At 44.4% G+C, this 21,232-nt stretch overlaps 2 protein-coding genes across 4 annotated transcripts; one reads left to right on the forward strand and one right to left on the reverse strand.

The window, feature by feature from the left end:
- Window positions 1-8,010: 8,010 nt before the first annotated feature.
- MTO1 (mitochondrial tRNA translation optimization 1) lies at window positions 8,011-14,845 on the reverse strand. 3 transcript variants are annotated; one of them, XM_027884208.1, is made up of 12 exons: window positions 14,706-14,845; window positions 14,390-14,589; window positions 13,881-13,998; window positions 12,946-13,235; window positions 11,604-11,716; window positions 11,275-11,465; window positions 10,896-11,101; window positions 10,229-10,433; window positions 9,977-10,148; window positions 9,173-9,291; window positions 8,529-8,686; window positions 8,011-8,350 (listed from the first exon to the last, which is right to left on the reverse strand). In XM_027884208.1, exons 2-12 carry the CDS (start codon window positions 14,582-14,584, stop codon window positions 8,123-8,125), a joined length of 1,995 nt encoding a protein of 664 aa, XP_027740009.1. In that variant the 5' UTR covers window positions 14,585-14,589; window positions 14,706-14,845; the 3' UTR covers window positions 8,011-8,122. The 3 variants fall into 3 exon arrangements, with proteins under 3 accessions (XP_027740009.1, XP_027740008.1, XP_027740007.1); XM_027884207.1 differs by having other exon boundaries at window positions 10,896-11,026; window positions 14,706-14,838; XM_027884206.1 differs by lacking the exon at window positions 14,706-14,845 and having other exon boundaries at window positions 10,896-11,026; window positions 13,881-14,026; window positions 14,390-14,501.
- A 498-nt stretch (window positions 14,846-15,343) lies between these two features.
- Window positions 15,344-20,811, forward strand: CGAS (cyclic GMP-AMP synthase). Its single transcript, XM_027884195.1, has 5 exons — window positions 15,344-15,967; window positions 17,069-17,291; window positions 18,069-18,314; window positions 19,624-19,726; window positions 20,386-20,811. Exons 1-5 carry the CDS (start codon window positions 15,344-15,346, stop codon window positions 20,726-20,728), a joined length of 1,539 nt encoding a protein of 512 aa, XP_027739996.1. The 3' UTR covers window positions 20,729-20,811.
- Window positions 20,812-21,232: the final 421 nt, after the last annotated feature.

Here is a 21,232-nt window from a genome sequence, read left to right on the forward strand (position 1 = left end):
CCCCTGCCTCTGCCCATTGCACGGGGTTGTCTGCAGCTGGGTGCCTGCTCCATGGCAGTTTGCAAATTATCTTGTGATAGGCAACTGATTCAAATCCTTTGGGCAAAATCAGGTGTGATGTGTGCTCACGCCTGATGCCGAGCAGCGGAAAGGAGACAGCACAGCGCAGTGCTGCGGTTGCAAGAGGCGCCCCTCACTTCTGGTCAGCTGTGCACAGATCAGAGCAACTGCAAAAGCTGCTGGAAAGGTGCTTCAAGGTGAAATGGCCCATGGTGAGCGGGGGGAAGAGCTGTGTAGTTTGGGGCAGAGGGAGTGGTTCTGCCTCTAGGAGGAAAAACCATAAGCCTAGAGAACAGCCAGTATTGCATCTAACAACTTCACATTGTGTGCAGTAACAACACATTCGTGAACGCTGCCTGCCATACTAGCAATTGCTTTCATGTATTAAAAACCTAAAATTTTACACATTGTTTTTTTAATTTTAACTTTTATAGACCAGATTTGCTTTCTATGCACTAATGCAATCCCATCTCAGTCCTTTAATTAATCTTTGACTATCTGGGGAAATTGTTAGACTTTTGTAAACAAAACTTGGGAATAAAACTACTTTGATCAAACTTTTAATAAATGTTCATAGTTGAGAACTGTATTTGTCTTCTGACTGCTTATTTCTTTAAGCAACTTTCACAGCTGTCCTTAACTCTTTCCCCACTGTCCTGCAATGCTGGTGGTGTTTACACAGAAAGAAGTATGAAAGCGTACTGCTCTGGTGAGGGAGCTAGCTATGAAGGCAGAAAACTGAGTGGCTGGAGTAGTGCATTTATGTAATATATTTCAGTTTTGTTGCTGAAGGTGGCAGTGGGGAGCTGGAAGTTTAAAACAGTTTCCTTTCTAGGTGATGATGCATGCTTTGGGAGTCTGGAGATCTTGGAAAGCTTTTAGTACACAGAAATACTCAAAAAAATGTGTGTGGCAAGGTATTCAGGGTTGGTCTGAACAACAAAAACTGGTTGGTCTGCATAGGGAAATTGAGCAGTGCAGTTGTAGCTGCTGTAACCAAGTAACTTGTTCCTCAATGTTGGTTCCCTAGGTGGATAGTTCAGGTTGGAATAAAATAGGCTCTGCTCAGGCTACTGCTCTGAGGCATTTTAATTAAATCTCAGAGCAACCCGTGCAAGGCTAATAATAACCAGAATAGCGGATTCTACTGAAATTGCAGATTGAAGACTGTGTCACATTCTTAATATAGTTGTCTCACTATATTTTGAAAAGTATTGACAAACTTTGAAAAATTGTTTCTCTAAATCCATATTTATATTTTAGATTTGGTTAGCATAAAACTGTGTAGAAACAAATTCATCTTTGTACTGTATGGGGCTATCCTGTTCCTCATTAGTGCTAATGATTTGATATCTGCTGAAGAACAACATAAATTCAGTCTGGATCAAAAATACAACCCCCCTGGTTTTAACTTATATTAGTTAAGTGTTTATGTAGAGCCTAGAGGGATCCTGGGGGGCAGAGGTGATGGGAGGGTGGTTCTTGCCTCCCCAGCAGCATCCTGAGGTGCTCTAAGCACCTCTGAGGTCCTGCTCAAAGTGGCTGCTTCATCCGAAGCCCCTTATCAAGGAGAGGTCTGAAAAGGCTACACATCAGGAGGAAGAAGAGCGCACCTGCAGTGCAAAAGAGATGAAGGAAACCTGCTAGATGGCAAAACTGTTGGTTTCCAAAACACAGAAAGCTGAGGGTTTTTAACCTCTTCTGAATCCTCTTAAGTCCTTTCAGATTATTTCTGCATTGTAAGTCAATTACATAATTGCCTACTTTTTTAAAATCAGGTTACGTTCTCTGGCTGCCTATCAATTATTCTTTAATCCTTTTATGTTTCAAATATTTACACAACATAATCCAAATCTGCTAGCTTCTCTGCACTGAGATGACAACAGTTAAACATGTATTTTCCTTGAAAGATGCAGAGTGAAGTACCGAGGAAACGTGGGGCTAAATCAGAGCTGACCTGATGGATGGTATCCAGCCTGTGGGTGAGGCGGATGGTGGGGCAGCAGCAGGGTGCACAAGGAGTGGCTGCCAAGGGGCTGTTCCCATGCTTAATAGCTCTGAATTTGTGCAACAAAACAGAATTTGAAGATACCTAAACTTTCTTTAGTGAAGCATTCCCGAGGGCCAAGTGCATGCTTTTAAGGATGCGGTAGCAGCAGGTTTGTGCTCTGTGTACTGAGGTACTTGCTAGGGCCTTCCCCTGGCTCTTCTCAGCAAAGCAATCCAGAAACTTGGTCATGCTTCTGCAAGAGCGTCTGCAAGCTCAGGCCTAGCACAAATACAGATCCGTGGCTTAATATGCTATTGTTTTGCATTATATAGTCAATGGAAATAAGCAGAGCCAGCTCACCCCTAACTCGGGGCCCTGCCTGCCTTGCCAACAGCACAGTCACTTTCTCCCTTTCAGCCCAGTAAAATCTGGATTATTTAACACAAAGGGGAAGAGCCACAGCAGAGCCTGTTTCCCCACCCCAGGTCCCTGTTCTGCAGGGCTCAGCACAGCCAGCCAGCTGGTGAAGCAGCTGACTCCAAACCTGCACAGTGGCTGAAAGGCAAGACCCTCCTGGGGGGCTTTGATTGCAGGTTGGCCTGAAATTTAAAAGAAAGTTTCAGATTCTGCTTATCTGCAGCTACCTGGGCACATTTTAAGCAAAATTTCCTTTTTTTTCTTTGATATATGCATGTATATATACACACACACAAGCACATGTATATATTATGTATAAAATATACCTATACACCAATATAAATTAATATAATGCCTCTTTTTCTAATTATTGCAGTTGCCAGACTTCTTAAAAAACTGTAGTTCCTATTTTGAAGCTGAATTCTAAGCTAATTCCTTAGTAAACAAAGTGAAACCCTCCCAAATTAACAAATATTTATTTTTATAACTAGTTATTATTTATATATAATAAAATTGCTATTAATTATTATAATATATTTTTATTACTAAATATTTCATAGATATTTTAAAAATATTTAATTTTATAAGCTGGGATGTGGTTCTGCAGGACATGGGTATTTTGAAGAAAGAAGTGTAGGATTGTTGGTGTTGTCTCTGTGTAAAACAAGCCCTTTAATAGCCTTACCCAGAGGAAAAAAAGAAAGAATGTAAATTAGTTATGTTTGCTCCTACTTGACTGTTATTACTAGTAATAATAACTATTATTACCTAGCCTGCTACTAAAGCACTTTTAAGGATGATAGTACCCTAATTCCTTGGAGAAGGAGGGGATGTATATACGTGCACAGAGAGCGGGAGAAGGAAATCAAACCTGCACAAGAGCTGTGCTCTGCTGCAGTCACTTCCTTGTGAGACTAATTCCTGCGACTCATTTCTGGGTACACATCTGCAGGACTCCTACACACGTGGCACAGCTGAGGAGAACTGAGATCACAGCCTGTGACGTGACCGCTCTGCATCTGCTACGCCACTTCCAGCTTGTGCCTGATTCCCCCCGCTGTCAGCTAGCCCTGCTCTGGGGCAATGTCACCAAACCACCACGTGGCTGCCTGGTCAAAGTCTCCCGAGGTGCAGTGGGACAAGGACAAAACTTTGCTGGAGCGCCAGCTCAGCAGTACCAGCCACGGCAGCCTTCCCGCTTGTGACTCCAAAAATCCCATCTGCTTGTGACATAGGCCACCTCCTGGTCATACAGTGCAATTTTCAAGTAAACACACAGTAAATTGCCACTAAGGAACCTAGTCACTAGGCTGTGGTCAGCTCTCCTCTCTTCTTGCTGCTCTGTGAGGCAGAATGAGCTCATTTCCCACCTGGCTCTGTGCCTGCTCTTCAGTTAACCACATCAAGCGCTAAGTCACTTGGAACAAGAAGCGCGTGCTCATCGGTTCCCAGTGGTGCCTGAAAATGTGCCTCCTGGGGCCTGTTCTGGGAGCTGCAGCTGATGCTAGACAGGAATGCCTTCACCCTTCACTTCTCCTGCCTCCTGTCTCTACCACAGCATGGGCCTTTGCTGAACCATGCTCCTCCTGGGGAGCCCTTAGTACCCACTTGTAGCAGCTCTGCTGACCCACAGCAAGCAAGCACCAGCTCTCTAGGGACACAGATAGGGAAGATGAGGACAAGGACACGTTTGAGCCTGTTCATAGCTGAGCACCCCAAGGAGATATCACAGGATGTCAAAGCATCTAGTCTTCAGTCTGCAAAGAGGTGAGCAAGGTGCAGCCTCCAGCTTTCAGGCTTGAGGATTTGCCACCGCTGCACCCCTGGGCACAGAGGTCAAGGCCCAGGCACTGTGCATGGTGACCACACGACGGGGGTTATGGGGTCAGAGAGTCTCTGATGGGGATCCACATATGCCTCCTTCCTCACAGTTACACATGCAGGTTTACTCTTGCAAAGCAGTTTAGAAACAAAAGAGATAAAAGCAAATTTTGTTTCCTTACAGCATCACTGTTGTTAAAATAACAGATCAAGAATTAATCTTTTTTTCTCTGCCCTTTATGTAAAAGCATTTGCATAGCAAGTCTCCCATCTCCCAAATGAAAGCTCTGGGCACCGCTAATTTTGGTCACAGGAGGGGAAAGACATCTTCTAACTCTCAGTAGCCCCATTAAGTCAAGGAAAGAGATGGAAATAACACCCTGAAAGGACTCTGAGCAACATAGGCCATGGTTTGGTGGGAAAGCACAGAGAACACCTCCTTAGTGGAAACAGCATCTCTGAGGGGATAGCAGATTCCCTCCCAGCTTCCACTAAATGACATCTTGTCTCTGGGTGGAGGAGCATAACCTGGGAGGTGTAGGCATCAAAGCTGATAACCCCTGAGCATCTAAAATCACTGCATGTGAAGATTGTTACTTAACAAAATGCAAGGACAATGAACAACTAGGAGGCACATTTGTGCTTGCAGCAGCCAGCCAAGTGGGGTACTAAGGCAATCCACATAGTCCAGCTACTGCTGCACCACTGCAAACATCCCAGCAGCATTAAGACCATCAAAGGCTGCAGTGGTGGCAGCTTTTAGTGTCTCCTAGCATAAAATGTCTTTCCGTTTTGGTCTTGCTTTCATCTTCCAGGTAGACATAAAGGAAAAAAGAAGAAACTGGTCAGTCCAAGTACCATATGAAATGAAAACCAGAATAGGAAGGGAAGGCAACATTTGTCTTAAAAATCTGGTACAAGATAGAATTATAGAGAACTGAGGAAAAAGTGCTGATCACCAGGCCTGTGTTCTGCAGGAAAGAGACACACATATTGAAAAAGGGAACACAAAACCCTAGGTATGTGAAACAAGTTAGGTCAGCCTCAGCATGCATCCTCCCTCCTTGCCTGCCTGGTCACAGCAAGGATTGTAGGAGGACAAAGTGGAATTAAATACTACGAAAGGAAAAGTAAGCAGGCACATATGTCAAAAGCAAGCTCCTCTTGTTCTGCTCTTCCCATTCTGTTGGCCTTAAGCAAGACCATAGGACCTGTGAAGATCTGTGAGGGTCTGAGCTCACTTTGCCTTCATGTAAAAGCCAAACCTTGGGCCTTGTAACAAGCCCTTGATGGGTACAGAGCAGATGGCACAATGTGGGCATCCTGTGTGCCAATGCTATTTACAGCAGATTATTTAGGCTTTCTGTGCTTGGTTCTTTTAACCAAATGAATACAACTACTTGTAGCTATGGTTTCATGTTAAAAGTCTGCTCAAATAAGAACTGTTCAACAAACACACGATATTGCAGCAAGCCCTGTATACGTGAAACCAATACCTGAGGCCGGAGGGGCAGCCAGTCCTCAAACTTATGCACACACCAGGTTTTCCATTTCAGCAGATATGGACATCATTAACCCATGTTTGTGAACAGAGGACACCCTGTCTTAACAAGGGAGCTTACCCATGGCCAAAGACACACTTCATGTCGAAATATAGCAGTTATTACAGAAGATGTGCTGGAAAGCAATGCATCTATTCACACCTGACTTCAATTTCCCCTGAAGTTAATCTCTCCTCCTTCTTAGACCACAGCTGCGCATTATTAAATTGTTAGAAGTACGAAAAGCAAAAGTCCACTCCTTTTGCTCTTCCTTTGACACTGGTGCAGCCCAGGTCAGTGGAATCACACTTTGATTTATGCTGGCATATGTGAAACCAGAAGCACAGAAATAAATTTAGCACAGAAAGCTGAGGAAAAAGTGTTTGCTTCTGTAGTAGGGTGCAAGGTGATTGCCTTTAAAGACACACATTATTGAAAGCAAGGTTTTCCTGTCAAATGACTGCTGACATGAATTAGGAAATAAAGTCTTGAGACCACACAATTGGCTTACAAGGGAGAAGATGAAGGTGTCAATAGGACTTCTTTCCTAGTCTGTAAAAACTAGATCTAAGATTTTACAGATACAGGTACATGAAAACTAAACATAACACAAAGATAACGCAGTGAAGGAAGCATAAAACTTGCTTGATCAAAGATTCCACTGCTTTGAATAGACAGAGACATACAGGATTCAGGGTTTCTTCAAATTCACGTAGTTGGAATTTCACCAGTACTGTTCCTGGAGTCTGAGTTAGACTGCAGAAAGCGTATCTGCCTTCCTTAAATTGAACTTGTGCTTACAAGGTTGAAGTAAATCTTTGAGCCAACAAGGCTAGAAGGAAAACAGGCCACCGACAAAACGGGGCAGATCTATATTAGCTTTTCTGAACCATTCTGACATTAACTGACCTGCAGATCACGTGTCTAAAGCCCTTCTGTACAAGACAATGGCTGTGACAGGGAGATGCTTTCAGGCAGACGCCGCCCTAAATAAAGCTGTAAACTCTGCCCACCCTCTTGCTGCATGACTGGGTCTCTGTCAGCAAAAGGGATTTGCTCTGATTCCTTTCTCTGGCCAGGAAAACAAGCCAGAGCAAACAAGCCAGGAATAAGTCGAGAATCATAACTTCAAAATTACATAGACATATGGTTTGTGGTTGGACTCAAGGATCTTAGGGGTCTTTTACTACTTGAGAGATTCTATAATTTAACTGTAACAAAACGCATTTTCAAGCCTGTTTGCCCAGTCAATTCAGAGGATGTTCAGAAATGAGACTAGCACCAGAAACTGCTGCCTAAGTCAGGCAAGGATTTGGTAGGTGTGCAGGAACAGCTTGAATTCAGTGTTTCTTGCTGTCAACTGGCAAACTGATTGACCAATTGATCCAACTGACTTGGATTTTGCTCAGATCCAAGTTGCATTACTATCAGTTGCAGGACCAGTGCTGATGGGAAACCCCTGGGTCCAGCTTTCCTGGGCCCACAGCATGTCAGAGTGAGCTTCACACCTCCCGAGCTGAGGTTTCTGTGGCAGCTTCCCATCTTCCTCAGCACCCAGCCTGCAGCAGCCAGTCTGAGCCAGCAGCCTCCACCAGCTCTGTAGTGAATCTTGCCCCACCTTGTGTGTGTGAACTGTGATCCAGTGAACTGTCAAGGCCCTGCTGAAAGCTACACGACAACCAAATTCTTCAGTGAGTTTCAAGATAAGCTTTATTTATTTTGAAGTAGAAAAAACACCTGCAGGATATGATGTTTGCATTCAGTCTCCTACAGAAGTTTATTTGCATGGCACACATTTCCACAGCCAAGTGTTTCCTCTTGGCTGACACCACAGAGACACCAGACTGTGCATAGTCACTGCTCAGCTATGAACACAAATACTAAAGTCAACGGAACACGCTTTTCAACTCAAATGCTCTTGTGATGCCACAGGTTCAGTGCAGTAACATTTCTTACTATTTTTGTAAGAGCAAAACACTGTCCTTTACAAGATGCTTCAGAACAGATTTTGACTATCCCTCACCTTCCAAATGAGTGGAATTTTAAAAGCAGTTCTCCTGTCTCTTGATTTGCATCAGCAAAATCACAGGCTGCATTTACATTTCTGAGCATTCACTTTGTGCAGCCATTGTCTTTGTTCTACTCCATGACCCCATGTTGGGGTGGAAATCGGCAACCTCACCACAGAACACAACCAGAACTGCTTTGAATCTGGCCATCGTGGGTGTTATTTGTGACGAGGGTCACGAGAACAGGTGATCTTGCCACATAGTGGCAGGATCCACGCCACTCTCTAAAAAGGTGTTTTAACGAAGGTACTTTGTGTCTCCTCTTCAGAAAACTCAGCTGACATCTCTCTTTGTGAAGTTGCTTTCTCTGAGTACATTTTCCCTGGTAAGTACTTCCCAGACTGAGGTAAAGCTTTTAGCTTCTCTGTCTTCTGGTGACTGGTTTTCACAAACCTTAGTAGATTAACAATAGCAGCTGGTGTAATTCCAGGGATACGGCTGACTGCACCAATCTGCATGTGGAAACACAATCAAATTAACCAAAAACAAACCTACATGCTGGAGCTAGTGAGAAATGAGATCAAAACCTGGGGGTATTCCTTTCCATAATTCTTTTTGCTCCCCCATGTCCCTTGGGAAGATGGAAGGGATTTAACTGCTGCTCAACCTCGCTGTGGCTGAATATCTTACCGTCTGGGGACGGCTGGAATCCAGTTTCTCCCGCACTTCTGTTGAGAGTGATGCATCAATGGCAAAATAATCTATGTCCTCTGGCAGCTGGAGTGCTTCATCACGACGCACTTCTTCTATTTCCTGCTGCTGATTGACTACACACCACTCGTAAGCAGCTGCGATGATCAGGAAAACAACAAACCAGACATAGAAGTTCATGTGAAATACGTGACTTGCAAAAATTCTTAGAAGCAGAATGAGCAATTCCACTGCGACAGTCCAAAGCTCCTAAGGAAGTTTCCAGCCTCACAGATTATAGAGCCTAATTTATGTCCCTACTTTGGAAGAAGTCACACTCCTTGATTTGTTACAGGAATTTCGGTACCTGGGTTGTTTTTTCTACTCATGTCAGCAAAGGATGGTCAGCAGGGGCAGTTAAGGGGAAAAAAACTCCCAGGAGTGAAAAACTGATTTCACCCCCCAGAGTGAAACACAGGTGCATGCAAAGGGCTGTGGCCTATGGTAAAAGGTACACACTCTGATCAGTGCTTCATTTCTCTAAGCAGCAACATGAAACACACCAGGACAAATGGATTTGCACTCCCCTTACTGAACAAAACACACACAGATCACCACAAGAGATTATAACTTTTGTACCCTACCTTCTATTTTCAATCTCTCCGCCAGTTGTCTCCATTGAGCAAGTCTGTCCAGATACTCTGGGATAGCTTTGGCCAGAACCTCCACACTGATGTCTTGATATTGAAGGATGTCAAAAGCACTGAGGAGAAAGTATGGTAGAAAGGAGTCACTTTCCTAAGGCAGATTTACAATTGTTCCCAGCTCAAACTCACAAAGTTCTTAGGATAAGCCAGAACAATTGCAGGGCCAAGCTCAACTTCCTATTATCTCCTCTCAGGACACAGAAGAGCTGTTAAACTCTTGAAGAGGGGCTCCTTATGAAAAATGACAGCAAGATGGAAGGGACAAGGTAGGCACCAAGGGGAACCTTTCACAGAACAATTCAGCCAGAACAGAAAAGATAAGGTGAAGTAAAGGATGGGTAATGGAAGCAATGGCCTTTTTTTATAAGCTACCATCTGACACCACCTTGAAATCATTTACTGCTTTAACAAGCCTTTAGCAAAGCAGTAACCCACTGTAAAACTGTCACCACTTAGTGACACTCTCTATAAGGGCATCTAATGCCCTGGGCCACGGAGCACCACCTTGTTTTGGGAGTATGTGTCAGCACCACGAAACATGGCACAGTAAAAAGACTAATACAGCTTATTCTACACTTATTCTACAGGCAAACATAAGAAGTGTGTTCCCTGAAGGTGGTAAAGCTGGAATCTTGGAGTACTGACAGCTTCAGGAAACATGGACAAATGCTGTGAAACCACTAGCAGGATGTGCTAAAGCAAGCATAGGTCAGACCAGAAAGTTCCAGCTGTTAACCTTACCTGACAGGTGACCTGCGACCGCTACTGATGGGAACTTCTGGCAGTAACTGGGACCATTTGGATATGCTGAACTGAAGTGATTTCAGTGTTGCAATTCCATCCTCTAAAGCAGCTCTCATCTTAACTGCTTGATCATATCGCTGCTGTGACACACACCCAGCTTCTTCAAAACCTGCAGAGATGGATGGTGTATGAGGCAAAAGTCTACACAACCAGGCAGGGCTGCTTGCTGCAAGAGCCACAATCAAATACCTCTGTGGGTGAGCCTGGCATCAGCGTTGTCGGGCCGGAGGGACATGCGGAACTCCACACGGCTGGTGAACATTCGGTAGGGCTCGCTGGTGCCCAGAGTGGTGAGGTCATTGATCAGGACCCCAATGTAGCCTTCGGTGCGACTGACAACAAAAGGGGGCTTGCCATGAACCCGCAGGCAGGCATTGATTCCAGCAATCACACCCTAGGCAGACAGAAAACAAACCAAACACATTTATCGGTCTCTTCTTAGCTAAAATATCAGCACATCTGCTTCCAAAGACTCACATGTCAAACTGTACCCAGAGAGTGCAACAGTCTGTGCTAGTAATCCTTCTTGTGACACTACAAGTGCCTGAAGGGATTCTTGGCCACTGCTGAAGTGTCTGGACACAATTCCCATGTTTTCAATTATATCTGCTGCACCGTCTCCATGCTGAAAGACTTGACAGTGCTTCCAGTTACTTTTGTTACTGCAGTCTTAAGTGACAGCACTGCAGATACTAAAAATAAAAATATCTTGGGCAAGTCTGGAATATTTTGTTCCAACAAAAGTAGGAACATCTCAAGAGTAAAAAATGAGCCTTGCAGGACTCTGTATCACAGACAGATGCCAAGGCAATATCCCTTTTCTGAGTGCTGATTACACGTGGTCAGATTTACCCACCTGAGCTGCAGCTTCTTCATAGCCTGTCGTGCCATTTATCTGGCCTGCGAAGAAGAGACGCTGAACGAGACGCGACTCGAGGGAAGCAGTCAGTTGACGGGGATCTAAAAAATCGTATTGCACCCCGTAGCCTATGACACACAACAAGATAGATGTTACAGGAGGGATTTTGAAGGTCAGCAAAGGCAACCAGTGGGGCAGGATGACTTAGCTTTTCAACTTTTATTTACAATTTCAAAACAACCAAGGAAAAATCCCTGCAACCAAGAATTAGCTTTGTTTTGTATTTCCTTTGCTTTGCTATGTTCTAAACAAAATCTGGTTTTCACTAATGGTAAACAATGTAACAAATAGATTTAAAACTATTCATCCCCCTCACCTGGCTGTATCATCTTGGCGTTTTCCAGGCCTGGGACGGATTTGATCACCTGCTCTTGGAGCTCAGGTGGCAGTGTCATAGACATGCCTTGGGGATAAATGATATTGGATTCCAAGCCTTCAGGCTCCAGCCAAACTTGATGCTGCCGGTTTGGGAAGCGCAGAACCTTTGATTCAAGAGAGGGACAGTACCTGCAACAGTAAATGGCCATGAGCACCACCTGACAGGGAGAAAAAGTAACTTTGCAAAAGCAAAGCAGGACATTCCCCCAGATTCAAACAGATTGACACTCGTACCCTTGAAAGCCTTGAGTGATGTCACACACTTACCGCGGGCCCCTTGTTGTCTCCCTTACGTGGTTGTTCAGGTGGAGGTTATCATAGATAATTTGCTGGGCTTTCAGGGTAGTGCGTGTCAGGTAACATGGCAGCTGACCTTCTGGCTGAAAGAGGCCAAAGCTCACTTTAAATTAATCCAGTCACAACACTGTACTCTTATTGAACAACTCTGAGGATCTCCAATACTTTTTCCATGACAACTGGCTCTTACTTCTTGGAGAGCTAAGTAGCGCTGTCATGCCCACTGTACAGACAGAATATGAGCAATCAGAGAGCAGGAGCAACATGCCCAAAAGCAGACCGAGAACAGAACAAAACTTGGGAGTGCAGAATTCAAATTTTATTCCACACATGTAGTCCTAATTACAGGATGGATACTGCCATTAAAGCAACACATTATATCACAGCATTCAAACTGACTACAGGAATTCATAGCTCTGGAGCAAGAAGAAAAAGTGCTGACCCTACAGCTAACAGTCAATAAAAGATTTTGGTGAAGAAAAATAAAGAAATCTCTCGGTGAAGAAAAAAAAGATAAAAATCTCAAAACTCTGCAACTCAGATGACAAATTCAAAATTTGGGGAAAAAAAGTAAAGTATTTTACTGATTTTTCTGAAAGGGTCAATACACTAACATTCAAAAAGTAATGATGTTGTACCTTAACCTCTTAAAACCTTTCCTACACATACCAAGGACTTCAAGTGCTAGTACTTTTGCCCGCATCCTGATTTTAATAGGTTATTGCAATTCCTATACACTCTGGGGAAAATTAACTCCTGATACTTAACTCTGTGGTACTCAACTACATTATGTAAGAATTTTCTTTGAAAACAAAATTTCTTTGAAAATTGAGCTTTTTGTGCTTTTAAGTTACTGTTAATATGTCACTTCTGAGTCCTGTGGACAACTCTATTCTTTCTCTTTCTTAGTCAATACTATTAATGATCTCTAATTTCAACATTTTAACCTTACTTTAAAGGTACGGTAAGAAGCAAGATATTATAAATCTCCAGAATACAGGTAAACCACCCATGTAACCAGCACATGAAGAATACTAGTATCAGTATCCCATTTCATGCAACTCTGACTCCAGAAGTTAAAAAAAGTTTAGTTCTCAAGTTGAGAAGATACAGTAAGAAGGTACTTGCTTTTAAAAGAACACAAGCAACAAAAGAACCCTTTGCATTGAGAGTCCTCAGAAACATAGCACCTCCAGTACAAATACATCGCAGCTCCCTTTCCCAGCCACCAATCCCTGGCTGATTACGAGCACGACATTCCCGGAACCACTCGCCACCTGACTCTATGTGCATTTGATGTGTGCTATCCCACCTTGATCCACACAGCCTCACTGAGGAAGCTGAATGGCACTGGAGGATTGTCAGCTCCATGCTCCTGCAGACCACTGAAGTCAATCGTGTCTTTGGCAAGTCTGGGCGGTGTCCCAGTCTTCAGCCTGCCCACAGCAAATCCCAGTTTCTCCAGAGTCCGAGCTAGCCCAATGGCTGGCTGGTCCCCTAGCCGGCCAGCCGGGTGCATCTCTAGCCCAATGTGGATCATACCCCTCAGAAAGGTACCGGTGGTCAGGACAACGCTCCCAGCGTGTACTGTGCTCCCATCCCCTGAAACAGCAAATTTTCAAAAATGTACATATTTTAGTATCAACAAAGTCCTCGTATTCTGGTGCTTCTGCATAAAACTAGACTGACAGTGTTCACTGAGGGTTTATCCATCTTCTGTTACACAACAAAAGCAGCATTTCAATAATGAAAGCACTAACAGTAATAACTGCAAGAAGCACCGTGTATTTATTCCTGTATTTTTATTATTCCTAAACAAGTTACCTGTAACACAGAAAACCCACTCCTGGGAAAAAAAATCATATCCAGGCCTTTACTTCAGAAAGCTTGTTTATTAGAAGAGCAAGAGGTAAGAAAGTACGAGTCTGTTAGTAATAGGACCCCACAGTCCCATAACATTGTCAACAGCATATGCCATTTACCAAATAAAAATCTCAAAATGCAGTGTGGAATTCAGTATCACTAGCCTGAAGGAAACTAACTTAAGTAACCTCCCAATATTCTATCAATCCAGGTACATTTGTCACTGTATTATTTTGTATTACACTTATTAACCCCATTTAGTCCACGCTCTGCCTAAAAGAGACATCTTGGTTAATTCATCTTTCTCAGTGACGAATCAGAAATGTTTATCCCAAAGGATAACTCCATGTAACTGAAAGTACTTACTGAGTTACTAACACATACCCAGAACGACTCCCGTGACTTGGCATTTCCCAGGATGTCCTGATTCTGGCTCTGTCAAGATAAGATCCTCCACAGATGCCTCACGAACTGTCAACAGTGGTGTGTTAAGGATTTCTTTCTGTCATGAAAGGAGTTACTGCAAAAATCTAGGAAGTTATGAGACATATGGGCAATTCCAAATCCTGCTGATTTCCAGAACATCTATCACCCTCTTCCATTCTTACCACATCATTGGGAAGATACTCAGTTATGGTACTATTCTGATTGATCAAGTGGAAGTTTTCTTTCAGATAAGAGTTTAAGCTCAAAAGAAACTATTTGGTCATGATGGAGAATGTTTTAAAGTGAGCCGAGCTCCAACAACCTACAGTGCATTAAAGTACCAAAAAGAAACGTATCTAGGTTTGATAGGAAAATAATGAAAAATAAAACACGAGCCCCTCCCTCTTTATCTTCAGTCGTTTATATTAACACCTGATACCAAAAAATCCTCCCGGCCCCGCTCTCACCTGCATGTTCTCCTTGTAGAGGCCGCGGTCGATCTGTGCGCGGAGGCCCCACACGGCCGGGCCCTTGCAGCGGTTCAGCACCTTGTAGTGGATGCCGGAGCGGTCGCAGACGCGGGCGCACAGCCCGTCCAGAGCGTCCACCTCCCGCATGAGGTGCCCCTTCCCGATGCCGCCGAAGGACGGGTTGCAGGACATCTCCCCTAGGGAAGGGACACATCGACACCGTCGCCACCGCCGCCCAAAAGCCCCCACGCCGGGGAGACCCGAGGCGCCCGCGGTTCTTTCCCCGCCCCAGCCCGGACTACCGCGGCGATACCGATGGTGCCGATCCTGTGCGTGAGCAGCAGCGTGCGGGCCCCGCCGCGGGCGGCTGCCGCCGCCGCCTCCGTCCCCGCATGGCCCCCGCCGACCACCAGCACGTCGTAGCGCGGCGCCGCCGCCCCGACCTCGCTGCCTGCCCGGCGATGCCCTGTGCGAGGCACCGGGGGCAGCGCCAGCCGGCAGCAGCCTCTCCGCAAAAACATGGCGGCAGGGCCGGCTCTCCCGGCGGCGGGCGCAGGGCTGGAAGTCACCGGCGCTCCTCCGCTACGAGGCGGGAGGCGGAGCCGGGAGCTCCGTGGGCGGGAGCGGCGCGTCCATGCGCCCCTGCCCCGCCGGAGGGGAGGTGGGGAGGGGCCGCCCAGAGCGGGAAAATGTTCTCTACGGATTGGAGAGGGGGAGGTGGCTGCGCCCCCTCGATGTCTCGGCGCAGCCTGGCTGTTGATGTCAGAGTTTTGCTGTGCCCGGGCAGAACCGGCAGATCCGGGCAGCGCCTCTTTCCCGCGCCTGGCGGGTTTCGTTTCCTGACGAAGGCGCGTTGCCTGGAAGAGGAACTTGCCCGAAGCCAGAGGCGGGAACCCCCCGCCGGCGGGGCTGCGCTCACCGTCCTCCTGGTGCGGAGAGGGAGCGGCGGCCATGGACGGCGGGGGCGGCACACGGGCGCGGGGCAAGCGGGGGTCGCGAACCGCCGCTCCGCGGGGCCGGGGCGCCCCGAGGAGCGCAGCCCGCAGCCCTTCGCGGGGCCGGGGCGCGCCGAGGACCGCAGCCCTTAGCCACTCACGGGGCCGGGGCGCCCCGAGGAGCGCAGCCCGCAGTCCCTCGCGGAGCCGCGTTGCGGGCGAAAGCCCGAGCCGTGCCACGACCTGCCAAGCGCCGCGGACGGACGGACCCCCCGCCCGGGGCGGGCGCTCAGGGCGGCGAGCCCCCACTGCCACGGCCCTCCCGGCGGCCGGCGTAGAGCCAACCCCTACCCCTCGGAGCAGGGAGCCGGCCGCCAAAGTGCCCGAGGCCTCGCGGAAGGTCCCAGGGGTGCCCGACGGGGCGGCCGCTGCCCCCGCGGCCATCCCCCGACCCCCGCCGGACACCCTGGGGCTCCGCGAGGTGCTGTCGCGGCTCAGCCTGGGCCGCAGGGACGTGTCCGAGGCGTCGAAGCTGGTGAATATGGTGATTCCGCACCTGGTCCAGACTATCCGGAGCAGGGACGGCGCCTTCAGCTCCATGGAGCAGTACAGCGCCGGGAGCTACTACGAGCGCGTCAAGGTGGGTTCGGGGGCGCCGGCCGCGCCTCGCCCTCCGTGCCGCCCGGGGGCGCGGGCCGGGCTCCGGCCGCAGGTGGCGGGCGGCTCCCACGGGCCGGCGGCGCGCTGCTCCTGCCGCTCCACAGCAGCTCTGAGCCGGCCCTTCCCGACAAGGTAAAACTGTAGCGGGGCTCCGTTAATTAACCTCAGTGCTTTATACCTACTGAAAGGTGTGTACGTATGTGCATTCAGTTAGAGACGCTGCCTGAACGGGACTCGCTGCAGCAAACAGTGGCAAGCCTCGCTCTTGCACAGCACGCATGTGAGCTCGATGTAACCGCAGGACCCGTCAGTATAGCGCTACACGAAAGGCCCTGTGCCTGTTTTTAGTTTATACTTTTTCCAAAAAGCAGGAATAATGGATACAAACTGAAAGAGAGGAAATTTAGGCTAGATATTAAGAAATCTTGTACTGTGAGGGTGGTTGGACTCTGGAACAGGTTGCCCAGGGAGGCTGTGGATGCCCCAATCCTGATAGTGATCAAAGCCAGGTTGGATAAGGCCTTGAGCAACCTGATCTAGGGGGAAGTTGCTCCTGAGACATCAAAGTGTCACTGCCCAAGGCAGGGAGGTTTGGACTAAATGATCTTTCAGGTCCATTCCAACCCCTTAACATTCCCTGATTAAGCAGTACCTTTTTTTCTGATTCCAGCACACCCTGGAACAAAGTCAAATATGTGGACACTTTCTTTTGTGGTGGTGGGGGGTGTAAAAATGGCTTCAGACATAGCAATGCATTTTTTTCTCACAGTTGATTCCTGTGTGCAAAAGGATAACTGAGTTCAGCATTTATGCATTACTCAGAACAGCTTGAGAATCTTAAAGCTCTTTTAAAAATTAATAAGTTGGAAAGATGGGAAGTGAACTGCTATCAGTAAATTGCTTTTCTCCACCGAAATGCACAGTAATCTTGCAATACAAATCCACAGAAATAAGCTCATATTTCACACCAGACACGAGAAGTACATCAAGACAGTTGTAGGTAAAAATACAATTGGTATAAAAGCCTAAAGAGAATAAAACTCAAGTTGCACATTCACTGTTGTATTCTCCTACTTTGCAGATATCTCAACCAAATGAATTTGACATCATGCTCGTAATACCTGTTGAAAGGCTTCAGCTGGATGAGTCTGATGATACAGGAGCCTATTATTACCTAACATTCAAAAGAAATCCAAAAGAAAAGTATTTTTTGAAGTTTTTAGATGAAGATGGAAAACTATCAGCCTTTAAAATGCTTCAAGCACTTAGAGAAATTATTAAGCAAGAAGTAAAAAACTTTAAAAGTAAGTACTGAGAGAACAAGCTTCACCTAGGAGTGCTAAAAATCCAGTTACATTGTGCATATGCGTTGCCCTCTTGTTAATAAAATGGATTTTTCTCCCCATCAACTGTCTTTTCATGGCAATGGAGCTGTAACTCCTCCTGTCCTGAGTATCTCAAGTTTGGCCTTGTGTTAAGAATCACAAATACATCAGATCTATTCATATTATGTGATTAAGTCCACAGTGCAATCCTCTTTCCATATGAAAATAATAAATATTAAGGGTACTACTGTATGCATGGTACTTCCTACATGACCTATGTATTTTGCACCTATTCTGCAAGTGGCTCTTCGTACACAACAAAGAACTTTCTTATATATATTACCTAATATTTTATATCGATACAGAAAATGTATTCCCCTTTTAGGGTTATTTTTCTCCAAAGCTTTCAGAAACATTGTGGCTAAATCTTTTCAGTATGTGTTTTCAACAGTGAAGCAGGTCACTGGAAAACATTACTGTGTTTCTGATTCTTAGACAGTAAATCAAGCAAACACAGCAGTTCAAAAGTAGTGCTCCTGATTTCATAGAGCTCATCAAAAGGCCTTCTTAATGTTTTATTTAACAACCATATCCTGTAGGATAAAGAGCCAGCAACTGAACCTACGTATGTCTTTTGATTGATTATGAATTTCTAATTAGTAAAAACCTTAACATTCTTCAAAAAAAGGTGCCTTATATACATATGTGTATGTATATATATATCTAACATGAAAAATCACTCTTCTTTGTTACTAGATGTGGAGGTAACTGTGACAAGGAAAAAGGCTGGAAGCCCTGCAATAACTCTTCTGATCAAAAATCCTCCATTGGATATATCAGTGGACATCATCTTGACTTTGAAAGTTCAGCACAGCTGGCCGCCCAGCACACAGGACGGCCTCAAAATTAAACAGTGGCTGGGAACAAAAGCCAGGAGAGATTTCAAATTTAAAGCACTGTATTTAGTAGCCAAGCAAAACAAAAGAGAAAAGGTTCTAAGAGGTACCTCAAATATGGACAATAATAAGTTCTGAAATACCTTCTCTACAGTTTGATCACTTTCAAGTGCTATAGAAAGGGTTTGAGATACAGATCTTTATCTCATCCTGGATATATCCAGATCAAAGATAACTGAAATCCTGCTTTAAAACATCAGACCTGTGATACTGCTTGTCTCATACAGAAATCTAAACACAAACTGCTCTGGCAGGCTGTACACTAACTGTTCCTAAGAGCATTATATTAAATCTACTCCAGTCAGACACATGGATATGAACCTTCCCTATGCTTGCGCTAGAATAAACAGCATCATACACTCCTTTGTTTTGCAAAGAAAGGAAAAAAAAAAAAGGCTTCTAAAAAGGCAGGGAATGTCCCTGCACATGGGACTGCACACAGAAATCAGATACTTCTGCAGGAAGCAAACTGTACTTTTCTATCAAGATACATTATTTCTCATTGAACTCTGGTATGGCTACAACATTTTAATGTTTTTTTCCTCCAGACCACTGTCACACCAAGCCTACATTAGTTTGCAGAAACGTCCTGACTTGTCATTGCATTATGAGAACTGCTGATTTTAGCAAAAACATTTCAGTCAATCTCGTATTTTTTTAATTAGCATGCCCATGTTATCAGTGCTAAATAAATCATTACTACTGTACTGGGTTATCTCTTCCTGGGCAAACTAAATGCAGAGTAACTGAGCCAAACAGGCAAGGCAAACAGTATAAGTCATGTAAGGAAAACAAAAATAATTGCTGGTGTTAAAAACAGGGTGTTGAGCTATGTTAGCAATTATTTTCAGAAGCACAAACAGAACAAAAATAAGTGCTTTAGAACAGCCACCATACTTGAGATAAACTCACAAGCCTATTGCACAAAGGAAAACCAGAAAACACAGTAAGGATACAGAAATTCAAATGTCATAGATTTCTGTGGGTACTGCAATTCTGCAAATCACGTTCAGCAAATTCAGGAAGTTCAGAATTAAGCTTAATTTTGAAGTAAATCCAAATATCATTAGGAGTTTAAAGTATTCACACAATTAATTATGTTCTATATTAATTATGTTCTATATTAATTATGTTCTATATTAATTACATTCTAATTGCATTTGTGTAGAGCAGCTGGGGAATTAAGGAAGAGCTAACTAACTGCAGTCACTGAATTATGATTTTTTTTTTTTACGGGGCAAAGAAATTGCCAATATTTAATATTAAGGCAATTACAAAGTGTCTTTTTTTTCTAGATACAAATGCCAATACTTAGTGCTGCGTAACAGTTTTAACAGTCTTGTGTTCAACTTTAGGAAACACATGGCGACTGTCCTTCTCACATATTGAGAAGCTCATGATGGAGAACCATGGCCACTCAAGGACGTGTTGTGAATCTTATGGATCAAAGTGCTGTAGGTTGGTATTTCATATGAATATTTTACTTTAAACCTGTGTGAGCCAGGCTAGCACTATCTAGCACTGTTTCAGTTTAGCATTTAAGAATTTTATCTAAGAGTAATAGGAAGCAAGAATAAGGCTTTTAGGCATAAGAGTTCTACAGCAGCACAACACTGCATGTACTCATTGAATGTCTGACTTGCATTTACTTAATGAAAGGTGGAAACAATCATATTTGCTGGTTTACACCCTGGACTTGCCTTAAAATGCAAAAGATGTGACTTGTTAAATAATCTTTTCCAAGTTCAGTCCTGTTCATAAAAAACAGCATAGAAGAGTCTGATGACTCAGCTTTCTGAGCTACATTACACTTCATATCAAGGCAATTTCTAAAATGATGGTTAAAAAAAGAACTGCTGAGTCAGATCAAGATGAATAAATGATTTTTCACTTTATAAAACCTGTTTTCCAGATTTCTTCAAAGAGGAAGAACAAAATCCACATGAGGTACAAAACCTCCTTAATAAGTAAACTAAGAACTTGTTTGCCAATTACATCTTGTACTGAATCAAAAAAGTCACAAGACAACTAATGCATAATTCTTTGTGTTTGAGTATCTAAAATACATACTTAGAACTATGTAGAAGGTACCTAATAAATTCTTATTTATTTAACAGGAAAGGTTGTCTTAAGCTGCTGAAGTATCTTCTAGAGCAACTTAAAATGAAATATCCAAAAGAGCTGGAAAAATTCTGTTCATATCATGTCAAAACTGCTTTTTTCCACTCTTGTGTCATGTGGCCAAATGACACAGACTGGATTTTGGAAGACCTGGATCATTGCTTTCAGAAATGTCTGGGATATTTCATGGAGTGCCTGCAAAAGTCTCAGCTGCCGCACTTTTTTATTCCCCAATACAACTTGCTCAATCTGGAAGACAGAGCGAGCAATCATTTCCTTTCAAGACAGATAAGCCGTGAACTGAACAACACATTCCCAATATTTCAGGAGAGCTATTAAAATCACTGTTTACATTAGCTGTCTAATCATGTATATTTGCATATTTAAAACAAAAAGTTCTGTACCATAAGTTACTCTTCAGTAGTCTGGTGATACAAAAAAACCCAAAACCAAAATAAAATCAAGAACACCAAGAGAAAATTGCATACTTCAGTCACACTGCTTAGCCTTAATCCTTAAAAGAAATGGGATGATTTAAGTAATACTTACCTTCCCTATCCAAATGCAGATGTCACCTGCAAAATATATGCAAGGTACACTAAGAAGATACAGAAGAATTTGCAATAGTTGATTTCCTACATGTAATTTCTACATTTCTAAGTACAAAGGCATCAAAAAGTGCATAAAGGGAAAAATGACTATTTAAAATGAAGATCCTCTGCAGAATATCCAAAATACACTCTTGCTTTCAAAAGAAAAAAAAAGTCACTGGAGTTACTTTGACATTAATCAGAACAATGCCAGATTGCTTGAGTGGATGAAGACCTGTTGCAGAGGACAATC

The sequence above is a fragment of the Empidonax traillii genome, unplaced genomic scaffold (genome assembly GCF_003031625.1).
Source record: "Empidonax traillii isolate 1590-97213 ecotype Southwest subspecies unplaced genomic scaffold, ASM303162v1 scaffold139:size1643147, whole genome shotgun sequence".
Taxonomy (NCBI): Eukaryota; Metazoa; Chordata; class Aves; order Passeriformes; family Tyrannidae; genus Empidonax; species Empidonax traillii.

Bases quoted from the DNA above. Each gene is read 5' to 3' on its own strand.
- MTO1 (XM_027884208.1), bottom strand. From the start codon at position 14,584: ATGTCCTGCAACCCGTCCTTCGGCGGCATCGGGAAGGGGCACCTCATG. The intron at 10,434-10,895 runs GTGGGTAAATCT...CTGTCTGCCTAG, and splicing joins ATGAAGAAGCTGCAGCTCAG to GGTGTGATTGCTGGAATCAA. The intron at 9,292-9,976 runs GTAAGGTTAACA...CTTTCTCCTCAG, and splicing joins GGTCGCAGGTCACCTGTCAG to TGCTTTTGACATCCTTCAAT.
- CGAS (XM_027884195.1), top strand. From the start codon at position 15,344: ATGGACGGCGGGGGCGGCACACGGGCGCGGGGCAAGCGGGGGTCGCGA. The intron at 15,968-17,068 runs GTGGGTTCGGGG...CCTACTTTGCAG, and splicing joins GCTACTACGAGCGCGTCAAG to ATATCTCAACCAAATGAATT. The intron at 19,727-20,385 runs GTTGGTATTTCA...TTTATTTAACAG, and splicing joins TATGGATCAAAGTGCTGTAG to GAAAGGTTGTCTTAAGCTGC.